The sequence below is a fragment of the Rhinoderma darwinii genome, chromosome 12 (genome assembly GCF_050947455.1).
Source record: "Rhinoderma darwinii isolate aRhiDar2 chromosome 12, aRhiDar2.hap1, whole genome shotgun sequence".
Classification (NCBI taxonomy): domain Eukaryota; kingdom Metazoa; phylum Chordata; class Amphibia; order Anura; family Rhinodermatidae; genus Rhinoderma; species Rhinoderma darwinii.
The window spans coordinates 7,333,477-7,346,284 of record NC_134698.1 but is presented as its reverse complement, the minus strand read 5'-3'; the positions used below and the strand labels follow the sequence as shown (position 1 = coordinate 7,346,284).

The 12,808-nt window shown below is 42.1% G+C and overlaps 1 protein-coding gene across 1 annotated transcript; it reads left to right on the top strand.

Moving 5' to 3' along the window:
- The first annotated feature begins 2,804 nt into the window (after positions 1–2,804).
- Positions 2,805–3,740, top strand: LOC142664566 (olfactory receptor 5AR1-like). The gene has a single exon (XM_075843722.1). It carries the CDS (start codon positions 2,805–2,807, stop codon positions 3,738–3,740), a length of 936 nt encoding a protein of 311 aa, XP_075699837.1.
- Positions 3,741–12,808: the final 9,068 nt, after the last annotated feature.

Genomic DNA, 12,808 nt, shown 5'->3' with positions numbered 1-12,808 from the left:
CTCTGAGCTCTGACACGTGATTGAGCACCTGCCGCCTGCTCTGACTACTGACTCGTAATTGAGCACCTGCCGCCTGCTCTGACCTCTGACTCGTGATTGAGCACCTGCCGCGTGCTCTGACCTCTGACTCGTGATTGAGCACCTACCGCCTGCTCTGACCTCTGGTAGTACAGCCCCTGCACCCAGTCTTTAGACATTCATACCTTGCCTTCCCACGTCAGCCGTTACCAATAGAGACTCCTCTCGGGGTAGCGACCTGGGGATTCTAGTGGCCAAGTCCACATCTCCATATGAAGGTTCTAGGGTGAACGCCTAGCTATCTCTTAGACTCTGCTGCCCAGTTTTTCCCCACGTCAAATCCGTTGGCAACACAGAGGTTCTTCACCATCCTCTGGTTGGCCCGTGACGTGACCTATCTCAACGAGCCCCATTACATCGGTCATGTAAAATTGGCCTAAACTACACAGGAAATACTTTGGAGAAAAAAATGGAGAAATATTCAGCGCTGCCGACATTATAGAAAATTTCCTCAACTGTTTTTCCCAAGTACAAGAGGTGGCGTTATATGCATCGGCGGATTTGGGAATGACTTTCTATGATCTCTATTCCCTATAGAGCCTTTACCAGGGTAGTACCTGTGTGGGCACAACTTCTATAGGACAGCGCAACGCCTCCTCATCATCTGTACAATGAGGCACTGTGATTTTTCTTTCTTTAGGCTAAACCCTGTGTTGTTGTCCACTTAGTAATTATGTTACAAGGTTTCTTAGTATCATTATTTATTGACTCTTAACATGAACAATTATCAACACATTACCCACACAGAGAAAGAAAGAAAGACATATGTGATTGAGATAGATAGATAGATAGATAGATAGATAGATAGATAGATAGATAGATAGATAGATAGATAGATAGATAGATAGATAGATAGATAGATAGATAGATAAATAATTAGATAGATTGAGATCATCATAGTGCCCTTATCAGTTCTAGCCAAGTGTGTCCCATCAGTGCCAGGCACAGTGCTCCTATTATGCAAGCCACAGTGCCCTAATGAATTCCAGCCATAGTGCCCCCATTACTTCAATCCACCGTTACCACTTATCTGCTGTCTGCAGTGAATTGACGGCACATTAAATTTCCTATCAATCATGTTGGTGGAGTATGTGATGTGCCCTTTATCTGCCCTTAGACAGTGGTGGCCACTTTGACTTAAGTAGCTGCCGATCCTGCTTACCCTTTGTCCCGGCCAAACTTATAGGTATCCTTTCTAAGGTCATTTAAGGTTAAGAAAAAATGTTTATAAAAACGTAAGTCAAAAACTTGTTTTCCTCAATGATAAAATAGTCAAGTCATAGGAGTTTGTCCCCATGGACAGGAGCAGATAATTTACCTCGTCCCAGGGCTCTTCAAGATCTCAGTAATTATTTCAGGGTTATTAGCGTCTGAACATTATTTAAGATTACATCTTGAGTATCTTATATTTGCTGCAATATAATGGAGACCCCACCACTAGTCAGATGTACTTCAGCAAGAGATGAGAGGTAATGGGCTCTGAGAACACACATACATGTTGGGGGATGGGGGGTGTTATTGACCATGCTGGGAATTGAGTCATTGATGACCACCCTATTCTGTCTATGTTAGTCCTGCAGACACGAGGACACATAAAGCAGGTTTCCAGTGTGATGATCGCAACATCACAGATCCCATCATCCCAGATTCCATCATACCAGTTCACACCATCCCAGATCCTACCATCCTAGATCACACCATCCTAGATCACACTATCCTAGATCACACCATCCTAGATCACACTATCCTAGATCACACCATTCCATATACCACCATCCTAGATCACACCATCCCAGATCACACCATCCCAGATCCTACCATCCCAGATAACACCATCCCAGATCACACCAACCCAGATCCTACCATCCCAGATCCTACAATCCCGGATCACACCATCCCGGATGACACCATCCCAGTTTACACCATCCCAGATCACACCATTCCAGATACCACCGTCCCAGATCACACCATCCTAGATCACACCATTCCAGATCCCACCATCCTAGATCCCACCATCCCAGATCACACCATTTCAGATCCCACCATCCCAGATCCCACCATCTTAGATCACACCATTCCAGATACCACCATCCCAGATCTTCGTAGACATTTGTATCCCTATGCCAAATACCTGCAGATATACAACATGGCATCTTTTTAATAGCTGCATGATATCCTTGGCTGTCTTTACTATTATTTTAGCTTGTTTTCACTGCTATTGGCACCAACCATCAACAAGACGGTCAGTTATGGTTGATCATTCTTATTATTCCTATTATGTGTTTCTGGTTTATTTATTGTGTGCCCAGGGGTGAACTGTTCTGAATAGGTTGTTGGTTGGATTGACTCATTAATCCTATAATATAACTTGGTTTAACCCATGGACATCTATCTAGCCAACAAAGAGGACACAGGGTGTATTGAGGTGACAATATCATATTTGTATCCACCGTCCATATATCACAATACACCCTTGTGCACTTAAGGTACTAGATAAAGTCACTCGATAATCTTAGTAAGATTTTATTAGAAGGACCTAAGGCATCACATGATGTTTCCAAGTAACATCAGAATTGGCGGATAGGTAATTTTTTCTCAGAGACAGTTTTGATACGTGAGGCTGAATATATGTAAAAGAGATGTCCATGCAGTCATTGGGTTATGTGTTGTAGGGTCCTTAGCTATTACTTATTTAACTTTCTATTTTGTCCATGTCAGGTTCTCCTATGGAACTGTCCAACCACTCCTCTTCAAGCAGATTTATTCTCCTCGGTTTGTCCACTGTTCCTTACTTGGAGGTTATTGGCTTCCTTGCATTTTTGGCGATGTATTTGATAACACTATCAGCAAATCTTCTGCTGATCATTGTGGTGAGGACGAATCCAAAGCTCCAGACTCCCATGTACTTTTTCCTTACTAACCTCTCCTTCATTGATATTTGCTTCTCTACCACCGTGGTCCCTAAAATCTTGATGAACACATTAACCAAAGATAGGAGCATCTCTCTACTAGAATGTGCTGTCCAGATGCACTTTCATTTGGCTCTTGGGTCTACGGAGTGTTTCATACTTGCGGTCATGGCCTATGATAGATTTGCTGCCATCTGTAAACCGCTGCACTACAACGCCATCATGAGCAAGAAGATATGTATCTGTCTGGCCGCTGCATCATGGACCTCAAGCTTCATCAACTCCATGATACATGTGGTCTACACCTTCCAGATGTCCTTCTGCCATTCCCACCATGTCCACCACTTCTTCTGCGAGTTGCCTCCGTTCTTACAAATGTCCTGCAGTGATACTTGGCTCCATGATGTAGCAATGTATATATCGGCAGGTATCATAGTTAGTGTCTCCTTTTTCTTGACTCTGATTTCATATATCCAAATTGTCTCCACCATCTTGAAGATTAGTTCTTCTCACGGAAGGTATAAAGCCCTGTCCACATGTGCTTCCCACATCATTGTGGTAACGCTCTACTACGGGACCATCATGATTATGTATTTACGCCCACATTCCCGTTACTCTCCAGACATAGACAAGTCTGTCTCCGTCCTCTACTCAGCTGTGACGCCCATGTTAAACCCGATCATCTACAGTGTCAGAAATAAGGATGTCAAAGGATCCATAAAAATAAATTCAATGAGGCAATCACATCATTAATGATCAAAGCATGGTGGCATCCATACAAAAAAAAATACCTCTTGCGCACTCGCAAAGACCCCACAAATCTTTAGTTACGAGTGAGGAACCATTCACCAGCCCCTGCTCAACCACCCATCAGTCAATGAACACAATGACAACCCATGACAACTTACAAATGATCAACCTTTCTGGTAGAATGTTAACGCAAAGTAATAATGAACTACTATCCAAGGGCCTCTCCTTTGTCCCTACAGCCAGATTCGACCTGGTTTCATGGGTCAAAGACTTGGCTTTACTCACAAGATAACGTAGATGGACAAAATTTACGAAAATTGCTGACTACAATAAATGTCAGGTAATGGGCATTGCGGAGAAGGATGTAAAGGATCTGCCAGGCACAGCTTCTGTATCCACGCCCATAGGTAATCAGTCTGCACCTGCTTCTATGTCTGTGAGACTGACTCCATCTTCCGCCACTCAGGATGGCAGGCTTAGGAGTGGGAGAGCCTATCACAGCCTGGCCAGACGAAGCTTGCTCCCGCCCTCTGTCTATGTATACCTGCCTTTCCTGTTCCTCCTTGCTTGTTGGTTTCCTGGCCCTGCTGAAGCTTCTTGAAATATTTGTCCCTGCTTCATATTGACCCTGGCTTGCTGACTACTCTTCTGCTCTGCGTTTGGTACCTCGTGCTCTCCTGGTTTGACTCGGCTTGTTCACTACTCTCCTGCTCTGCGACTGGCACCTCGTACTCTCCTGTTTGACTCAGCTCGTTTACTACTCTTGTTGCTCACGGTGTTGCCGTGGGCAACTGCCCCGTTTCCCTTAGGTTCTGTGTTCCCTTGTCTGTTTGTCTGTCGTGCACTTATTGAGTGTATCGACCGTCGCCCAGTTGTACCCCGTTGCCTATGGCGGGTCGTTGCAAGTAGGCAGGGACTGAGTGGCGGGTAGATTAGGGCTCACTTGTCTGTTTCCCTAACCCCATCATTACAAAGGATCTCCCTGATCTTAGACTCCTTGAAAAATTGTGGGAAGAAGGACAAGGAGACATAAGGAGTGGTCCGTTCATTGATCTTAAATGTAGGAGCACATGGGCACCCATTGGTGATAGCCATTACATCAACATTTTTGAAGAAATGGTGGTAGAGGGTCTCTCCATCTTAGCCAAGGATAAGAAACAAGGTGGCAATTTGAGTAAAACACATATTAAATTACTTCAGGAACTGGAAAGAGATAATTCAATAATAATAAAGCCCTCCGACATGGGGCAATATCGTTATTATTGATAGGCCCCAGTACAAAGAGATGTGTGGATATATTGTCCCATGTTAGAACATCTTGGATGTTGATCCCACTAAAACATTCGTGAGGGAGTTGGATGCCATTTTAAATACAGAATTACCGGAAAAGCTCATTACTAAAAGGGAAAACAACATTTTTAAGACTCAATTGTCCACAAAGGGTTATGTTTTACTGTCTTCCGAAAGTGCCCAAGGGGCATAGTCCATTATGGGGGCGCTCCGTTGTCTCCGGAATCGGGAGTATTACACATGGTATCAGTACATATGTTGGTGTCATTCTGCGGTCCTTTGCAGTGGCTCTACCTTCTTATGTTTGTAACACGATGGATGTTTTTATACATATTGAAGACATTTATCTGTCCGCAGGCACATATTCGGCTAGTTTCGATGTATAGTCGCTATACAGCTCCATGCCTCATGATGTGGGTTGTAGAGCTGTACGTCACTACCTCAGCATGCGGGGTAACCATCTTCGGGGTCATAATGAGTTTGTAATGGAACATCCAGAATTTGTCCTTCCAGAAGTTATTTTCTGTTTGAGGGGCGCTACTACCACCAGCTTAGATGCAACGCACAGTCTTATACAAATTTGCTCCTGGGCCGGAGGAAGTAAGATAGGGTGTTCATTGAGGAGATGGGGGCCTGGACGTCGTCGGTAGTCCTCTGGCTTAGAAACATTGACAATGTCCTGGTCCTCTGGACTGGCCCTAAACAATCATTCCTTGAATTTGTGCCAGTTGTCAATTCCAATGATATAGGCTCAGTGTCACTGCTGAAATTGCCTTTTTTGATCTCTCAATTAGTATCAACGATAAGGGTGGTCTTTACATCAGCGTTTACTGTAAAACTATGGCCACTAATAGTTTTTTATCTTGGGGAAGTCACTACCATTTCCCTTTGAAATGAGGGATACCCAAAAGGCAGTTTCTTAGGGTGCGTCAAAACTATTCTTCACTTTCAGAATTCAACACAAAAGCAGATTATTTTGCTTCCTTTATTAGAATTCTACCTCTGTTTAGTCTATAGATATTGTTAGGAAAACTCCTGTTCTCTTAAGGTCACTATGACAACCTGCCTAGCTTCTGGGCAGTTCTTCTTTTACCTTGAACCTATCTGGCCTCCCTGTCATTCTGCCCATCAACTGTGGGGTTGTATTTATACCTGTCTTTTCCCACCTGTCTTTGCTTGTGAATTTTCCTATCTCCTGGTTTCTGATCAAGCTCATGACTGCTCCTGCACTTCTGTTTTCTGGACCTCGTGTATACTGACCTCGGCTTGTCTCTCGTTAACCCTCTGCTTACCAATTCTGATTATCCGCTCCCGGCTGGTTTTGACCATGGCTTGTCTGATTACCTCTACTCCGTTTCTGGATGATCAGTTAACCTATTGGCTGCCTGGTTTCCAGCTCAGGTTTGCCTGCACTGCACCTCTTTTCCAAAACTACACTCTGTTAAGACAACCTGGGTTCAAAGAAGCAAAGTCCATCCCACCTTACGGTCGGCTCTGGAGAGTGGTTACGGATTTGAGGTTGCGGGTTTAAGTGCACGCGCTTTCCCAGCAGACTCCAGCAGACTCGAGGTATCGCTCCACTTGCATTTCCATAACACACAGTTTACTCCTTACATGGATAATCACATTTGTCCCCAACAGCTTCTTATAGTGCTCTCTGGCAGTCCAATCAAAGGATGGCTGGGATGGGGAGATGAGGGAGCGGGAGAGGTGGTGCTTAATGTATAAATAGTCAGCATTTGATCGACCGTGTGGCAGACCTCAGCATCAGAGTCCACCATCAGGGTGCCGATACAGCAGTTTTCAATGCTCATTTTTGTTATTTTTGGTCACACAGATCTGTTTATGTGTTTGAGCAGAATATAGGGACTACTACACAACAGTCCTCACTGCTTAACCCCCTCCTGCCGCAGCCATTTTTTGGATTTTCATGGTCGTTTTTTCCTCCCCTCCTTCCAAAAGCTATAACTTTTTTATTTTTCTGTCACTCCAGCCTTATGAGGGCTTGTTTTTTGAAGGACAAGTTGTAGATTTTCATGGCATCATTTATTTTATCATATAATGTAGTGGGAAACTGAAAATAATTTATTAGGGGGATGGAAAGGGGAAAAAAAGAGATTCCTCCATTTTTTGGGGTGTTTCGTTTTTACAACATTCATTCATGGCATGTTAACTATATTCTGCGGGTCAATATGATTACGGCGATACCAAATTTATATATTTTTTTAATGTTTTACTACTTTTACAAGGAAGAAACTAATTGTTAAAAATAAAATTTGTGTTTTATTGCCATATTCCGGGAGACACAACTTTTATTTTTCTGTCGATTGAGCGGTATGAGGGATTATTTTTTCAGGGCGAGCTCTAGTTTCTATTAGTATCATCTTGGGGTAAATGACACTTTTTGATCACTTTTTATTCTATCCTTTGTGGAGATAAAGTGACCAAAAAAACTGCCATTTTATTATTATTTTTTTTATGGTGTCCAACATATGTTATATTGTAATAGCTCGGACTTCTACCAATTATGTTTAATTTTTGTTTATTTTTTTACATTGTATTTGAAAAATGAGAAAAGATTTTTGTTTTTTTGTACTTTTATTATTTTTATATATCAAAAAAACTTTATGTAACTGTTTTCTTTACTAGTCCTCCTAGGGGTTTTGAACCAGCGATCGTTGGATCAAATGCATGATATACTGCAATACTAATGTATCGCAGTATATCGCTATACTGGCAGTCTCCTATGAAGCCCTGTTACCTATAGAGTCAAAAACAAAAACTCTCTTCTGACTTTTTCTGTCTTTTTGCCTATCGCAAATACACATTTCTCTTTTCTCCTATCCAGGGAGAGTATAGAAATAAAGCTTATATATCTGCTCCATATTAGCATGGTGTAAATTATTCTAAAAGTCCTTAGAGCCACACAAGTTTTAATATATTTCAATAAAAGCAATTTTTTATTTTAATTTCTCACTATTCCAGTAAATCATACCACGGAATAAGGTGAATTATCATGTAAAACTGTCTGTACTATGGTTCTTTCAAACACTAGACCTCTAGAGGGCGCTATGGGGCCTTACATCAATACCACTGTCTGTATAACACGTTTTTCGGTCTACACTATAAAGACATGACGTGAATACAACAGGTCCAGTTTACACAGCTCATTTTTAGACACCCTATTAAGACATTTTGAATCTACTATCGAGGACCCATCATCTCTTGGCCAAAATGGAGAGCAGCTACAAAAAGTGTGTCTTGCTCCGGAGGACCTGTCCTGTCCTGCATTATGCAGACAATTCATAAATTTCAATGAGAACCGTGTAATGCTTAATTTTGCCTGTGGTGGCGCTGCAGGCAAATTGAACACTTTCTGCCAGGTTTCCCTATAGATCACAGCTGATCGATCATTGGGGATCTCAGCAGGAGGACACTTTGTGATTAACTTATTGTCAAGGGACTCTTCTTACAAGTAGGGAGTGTCCAAACTGGAGAAAACCTTTAAGGGGAAAATTGCCACCAGACAGAATCCTTTATTAAAGGACATCTAGAGTATGAGATACTCATAGTATATTTTTTTTTATTACACCCTTAATAATTATTTGGGGCCCTTTTTAAAAGCTCGCCTCCTGGTAATTACTCCGCTCCTGGCCTGATTGGCAAACGCGACCACCCGATACTTCCTTGTCCGTCAGACACCATAGTAAGCATATGGTGTGCCCATTTAAATGGTGCCCAAATTGGGAGGTCTGATAGATGCTCTACACAAGAACGAGTCTGTCTTTAAGCAAACTAGTTGCTGTATTTATTATATTTTAAAACATTTTGAGTCTATATTTTATATACAATTGTAGCAAATTCTCAGCTGTGAGAGGTATTAAAGGGGTTTTCTAGGACTTTGATATTGATTGTCTATAAAAGACCATTTAGTGTACATAATAAATGTGAAAACTGCTTTTTAATATCTTTCTCCTATGCTTACATATGATCGCTTGAGGTTACGGGCCCGAAGCCTGAGGCTGCACTACTGAGACAGTCTGAGATAATTCTATGGATAACTATATTTTATTACCGCATGTTTTCCAGGTTGAGCTTATTCCTATTAAATTCTATGCTGCTCTACAAAGATTATATTACGTGATAAAAGAGCTGATAATATTTATTATAGTAAAAACTTTGCTACAGATATAAAGGATCGGTCACTACTCATTAACCACTACCTGCAAATTTTTCCAAAAAATTAGAAAACTCCCGGACTCCTGGAAGAGAGCCAATACTCACCTCCTCCTTCCTGGAGTCCCCTTCACACCCGGGTGTCTCTGCAGACTAGGGTCTATCCTGGGTTCTGTATTTATTTAGGGGGTCTGGGGTCTGTATTTTAGGGTCTGGTCTGAAGTCTATTTATTTAGCGGGTCTGGTCTGGGGTCTGTATTCTAGAGTCTGTGCTGGGGTTTGAACTTACTTAGTCTGTTCTGGGGTATTTATTGCTTTAGGGGGTCCGTTCTGGGGTCTGTATTTTAGGGTCTGGTCTGGAGTCTATATTCATAGTTTGCAGTGCATTGAATAGTGAGAAGACCGAGAAACAGGAAAACTTGAATGTCCAATTTTCTCAAAAAATATTTAAAAATCTTTAGAAATGGCTTCTAAATTACACTTTTATTTAAAGGGTTTGTACTAGACCTAAAAATGACTATTTTTAATGCAACAGCGCCACTTTTAACCGCAGGCTTAATTTGTTATTACATCTCCAGCATATTCAAGTCAATGTGAATGAGCTGCAGTACCAGACATAGCCTACGTACAATTGTGGCGCTGTTGACCCCATCAACATCCAAGATTCTTCAGCTCTGGTCAAGACCTAGTCCCGAAAGTTGTGACATTTGATGGTCGGCCAATGTTGGTTGTGGTTGAGCTCCCTTACATCAGGGGTCTCCAACCTGTTGCACTCCAACTGTTGCAGCACTACAACTCCCAGCATGCCCTGACAGCCACATCCTGGGAGTTGTAGTTTTGCCACATCTTTGTATCAAGCGATAATTCTCGTTTCTCGCTTCTTGTCCATTTGCAGACCAAATATCAGGAAACGGTGAGCGGCTCTAATTGTAAAACCACAGGAAGCTGTAGAAATTATGATCAACACCCACAACAAACAGGAAGAATCAAAAACATTCTGTCTGCCTGCACCCACCACTAGAGGGCGCTTATTATCTATTGGGTTCAATGTATAAATATTATGCAGTAAGCGCCCCCTAGTGGTGGTGCAGGAAGTCACCCAGGTCTATGCAGGAGATTTGGAGCTCTACTAATATCCGTCACCTTTCCTGACATGTCTATTTTACGAACTACTTGTATTCCACATGAAATAACCATTTCTTACAACTCTATGCTGTGCGGTTCCTCTGTTACTCCTCCTAAAAATGTGTGAATAAGTGAACAACTATGTGTTACCATTCGAGGGTGTGTCCCTACATAGTCTGGCACTATCCAATCAGTGCTGACAGTGCGTAGAGATACACGCCATTGTCAAGGGGAATGGTTATTCCCAGTTGTCCATTTATTCATACATTTCTAGGAGGAATAACAGAGGAATTCTAAGAAGAGATGCTCTAGAATTATTATTGAGGGAACGCAATTATTTGCTAAAACAGAAATGTCAGGAGAGGTGACCGATCCTCTTTAATGTAGAGGGGGTGGTTCTTCACTTTAGCAGTTTATTTAAGAAATAAAGGCCCCTCCACCTGCACTTCGGTTATAATTGCAATTTGTTTTCTTACCCGAGGACATAAATTGTCAATGGAAATTTAAAAAATGTAGGAAAGACCAAAAATGACAGGTGACTATGTAGAGATGTTTTACGCCGGTTTCACATGGCCATAATACACCCACATTTTAGGGCTTATATTGTGGCCCCAACACTAGGGGCCCCCTGCGTTTCGAATGGACCAGACTCAGATCACCAAAGAACCCTTGTCTCGTAGAGAATTAGTCAGAGAGGTTTCCTTAACAGTGTGTGCCAGCCACATGTGTGTCCCTTTAGTGTCAGCCCCATAAGTGCTTGCCACAGGTGCCCTCATAAATCCCTGCAACAGCAGACCCATTGGTGTCTTACTCAGATACCCCTATAACTGCTTGCCATAAATGCCCCATAAGAGCCAGCTACAGATGCCCTCATAACTACTTGTCATAGATGCCCCATAAGTGCTAGCCACAGGTATGGACTTTGCCCAAAAAGTGCCTGCCACAGATCCCCCCATTAGTGTCTTCAACTTAGGCACTGCCTTTAGGATGCATGACCTGTACCCAAATCCCACTCTTGGTATCAGAACCAAGTACGGAAAGGTACCGGATTCAGCTACATTCCCCAGTTTATGGATTGGGCAGTGTTATTTGGGCACCTTACACCACCACAATTTTTTGGACATAGTATGATATGTTTATTTGTACATTATATCATTCAATTATTTGGGCACTATATGGTACACCATAAGTTAAAAGGGGACGTCAATAGGAGGTACTACACAGGCATCATCAATCCTAAGGCCAGCCCTGCTTCCAGTAATGCCACATAAGTGCTGGCCACAAGTGTGCCCCTTTAAACTCCTTCCATAAGTGGCAGTCACAGGCGTGTAGCTTTAAGTGCCTCAGACCCTCTCTAAAAAGGGTTGTTTAAGATTCTAAAAACAGCACCACCCCTGTTCATAGATTGTTTCTGTTATCACAGCTCAGCCCTATTTACTTCTATACCAGACACAGCCAATGAAAAAGAGATTACATTAGTATGTTCCTCGGGGGCGGAGCATTGACAACTGCTGAGCCTATGACATCAGTATGAGATCATTACTTTCTTAAAGGGCCCATCACATACCTCAATATATAAATTTATGACAACCACTATGGCATCTTTTATGGTTCCATTGGACTTGTCACCCAACTTTCCAAGGCTCTGAAAAGCAAATCCGCTTTCTTATGCAGATACACAGGCAAAAGTGATAAATCAGATTTTTAAAAAAAAGTAATAAATCATAGTTTGTCGTTAACAAGTCTGGTTGACAATTCAAGGGTCGGGTGCAGGATTGGTTGGCACCCAGCTTTCCCAGGAACAGATTAACAGCTGATTGCATTTTTTATGTGTTTTGATTGTCAGTAAAACCACAATGTGGGTATAATTAGATCACAGGCCACGTGGCTGAGCAGAGGTGGTTACCTGAGTTACTTAGACCGAGAGGGGAAATGCACTTTCATTATAAGTGTTTTTAGAATAGTGCGAGGATGCTGCACACAACCCCAGAACTGCTCTCTGTCATGGTGCCCATCCTATTACTGGCGTCAGGTAAGAGACTTTAGTATATAGATATTCTGTGTTTGCGTCCATTCTCCTCCTGGCTCCAGTTGCATGGCATTTAATATATTTTCTTATGATATAGTTGAGCCGAGTATGTCATTTGGCGCAGGTCATAAAAGTATCTCAAGAAATTATCTGTGGGATTCCATGGGACTGGAGGTGAAGCTGTATTATTATCTGGAATAACAAATTCAGCTCAGCTACATATGTTTATATTTACATAGTTACATAGTTACATAGTTACATAGTTACATAGTTAGTACGGCTGAAAAAAGACACATGTCCATCAAGTTCAACCAAGGGAAGGGAAAAGGGAAGGAAAAATTTCTACACATAGGAGCTAATATTTTTTTGTTCTAGGAAATTATCTAACCCTTTTTTAAAGCCATCTACTGTCCCTGCTGTGACGGCTCCTGCGGTGACTATTCCATAAATT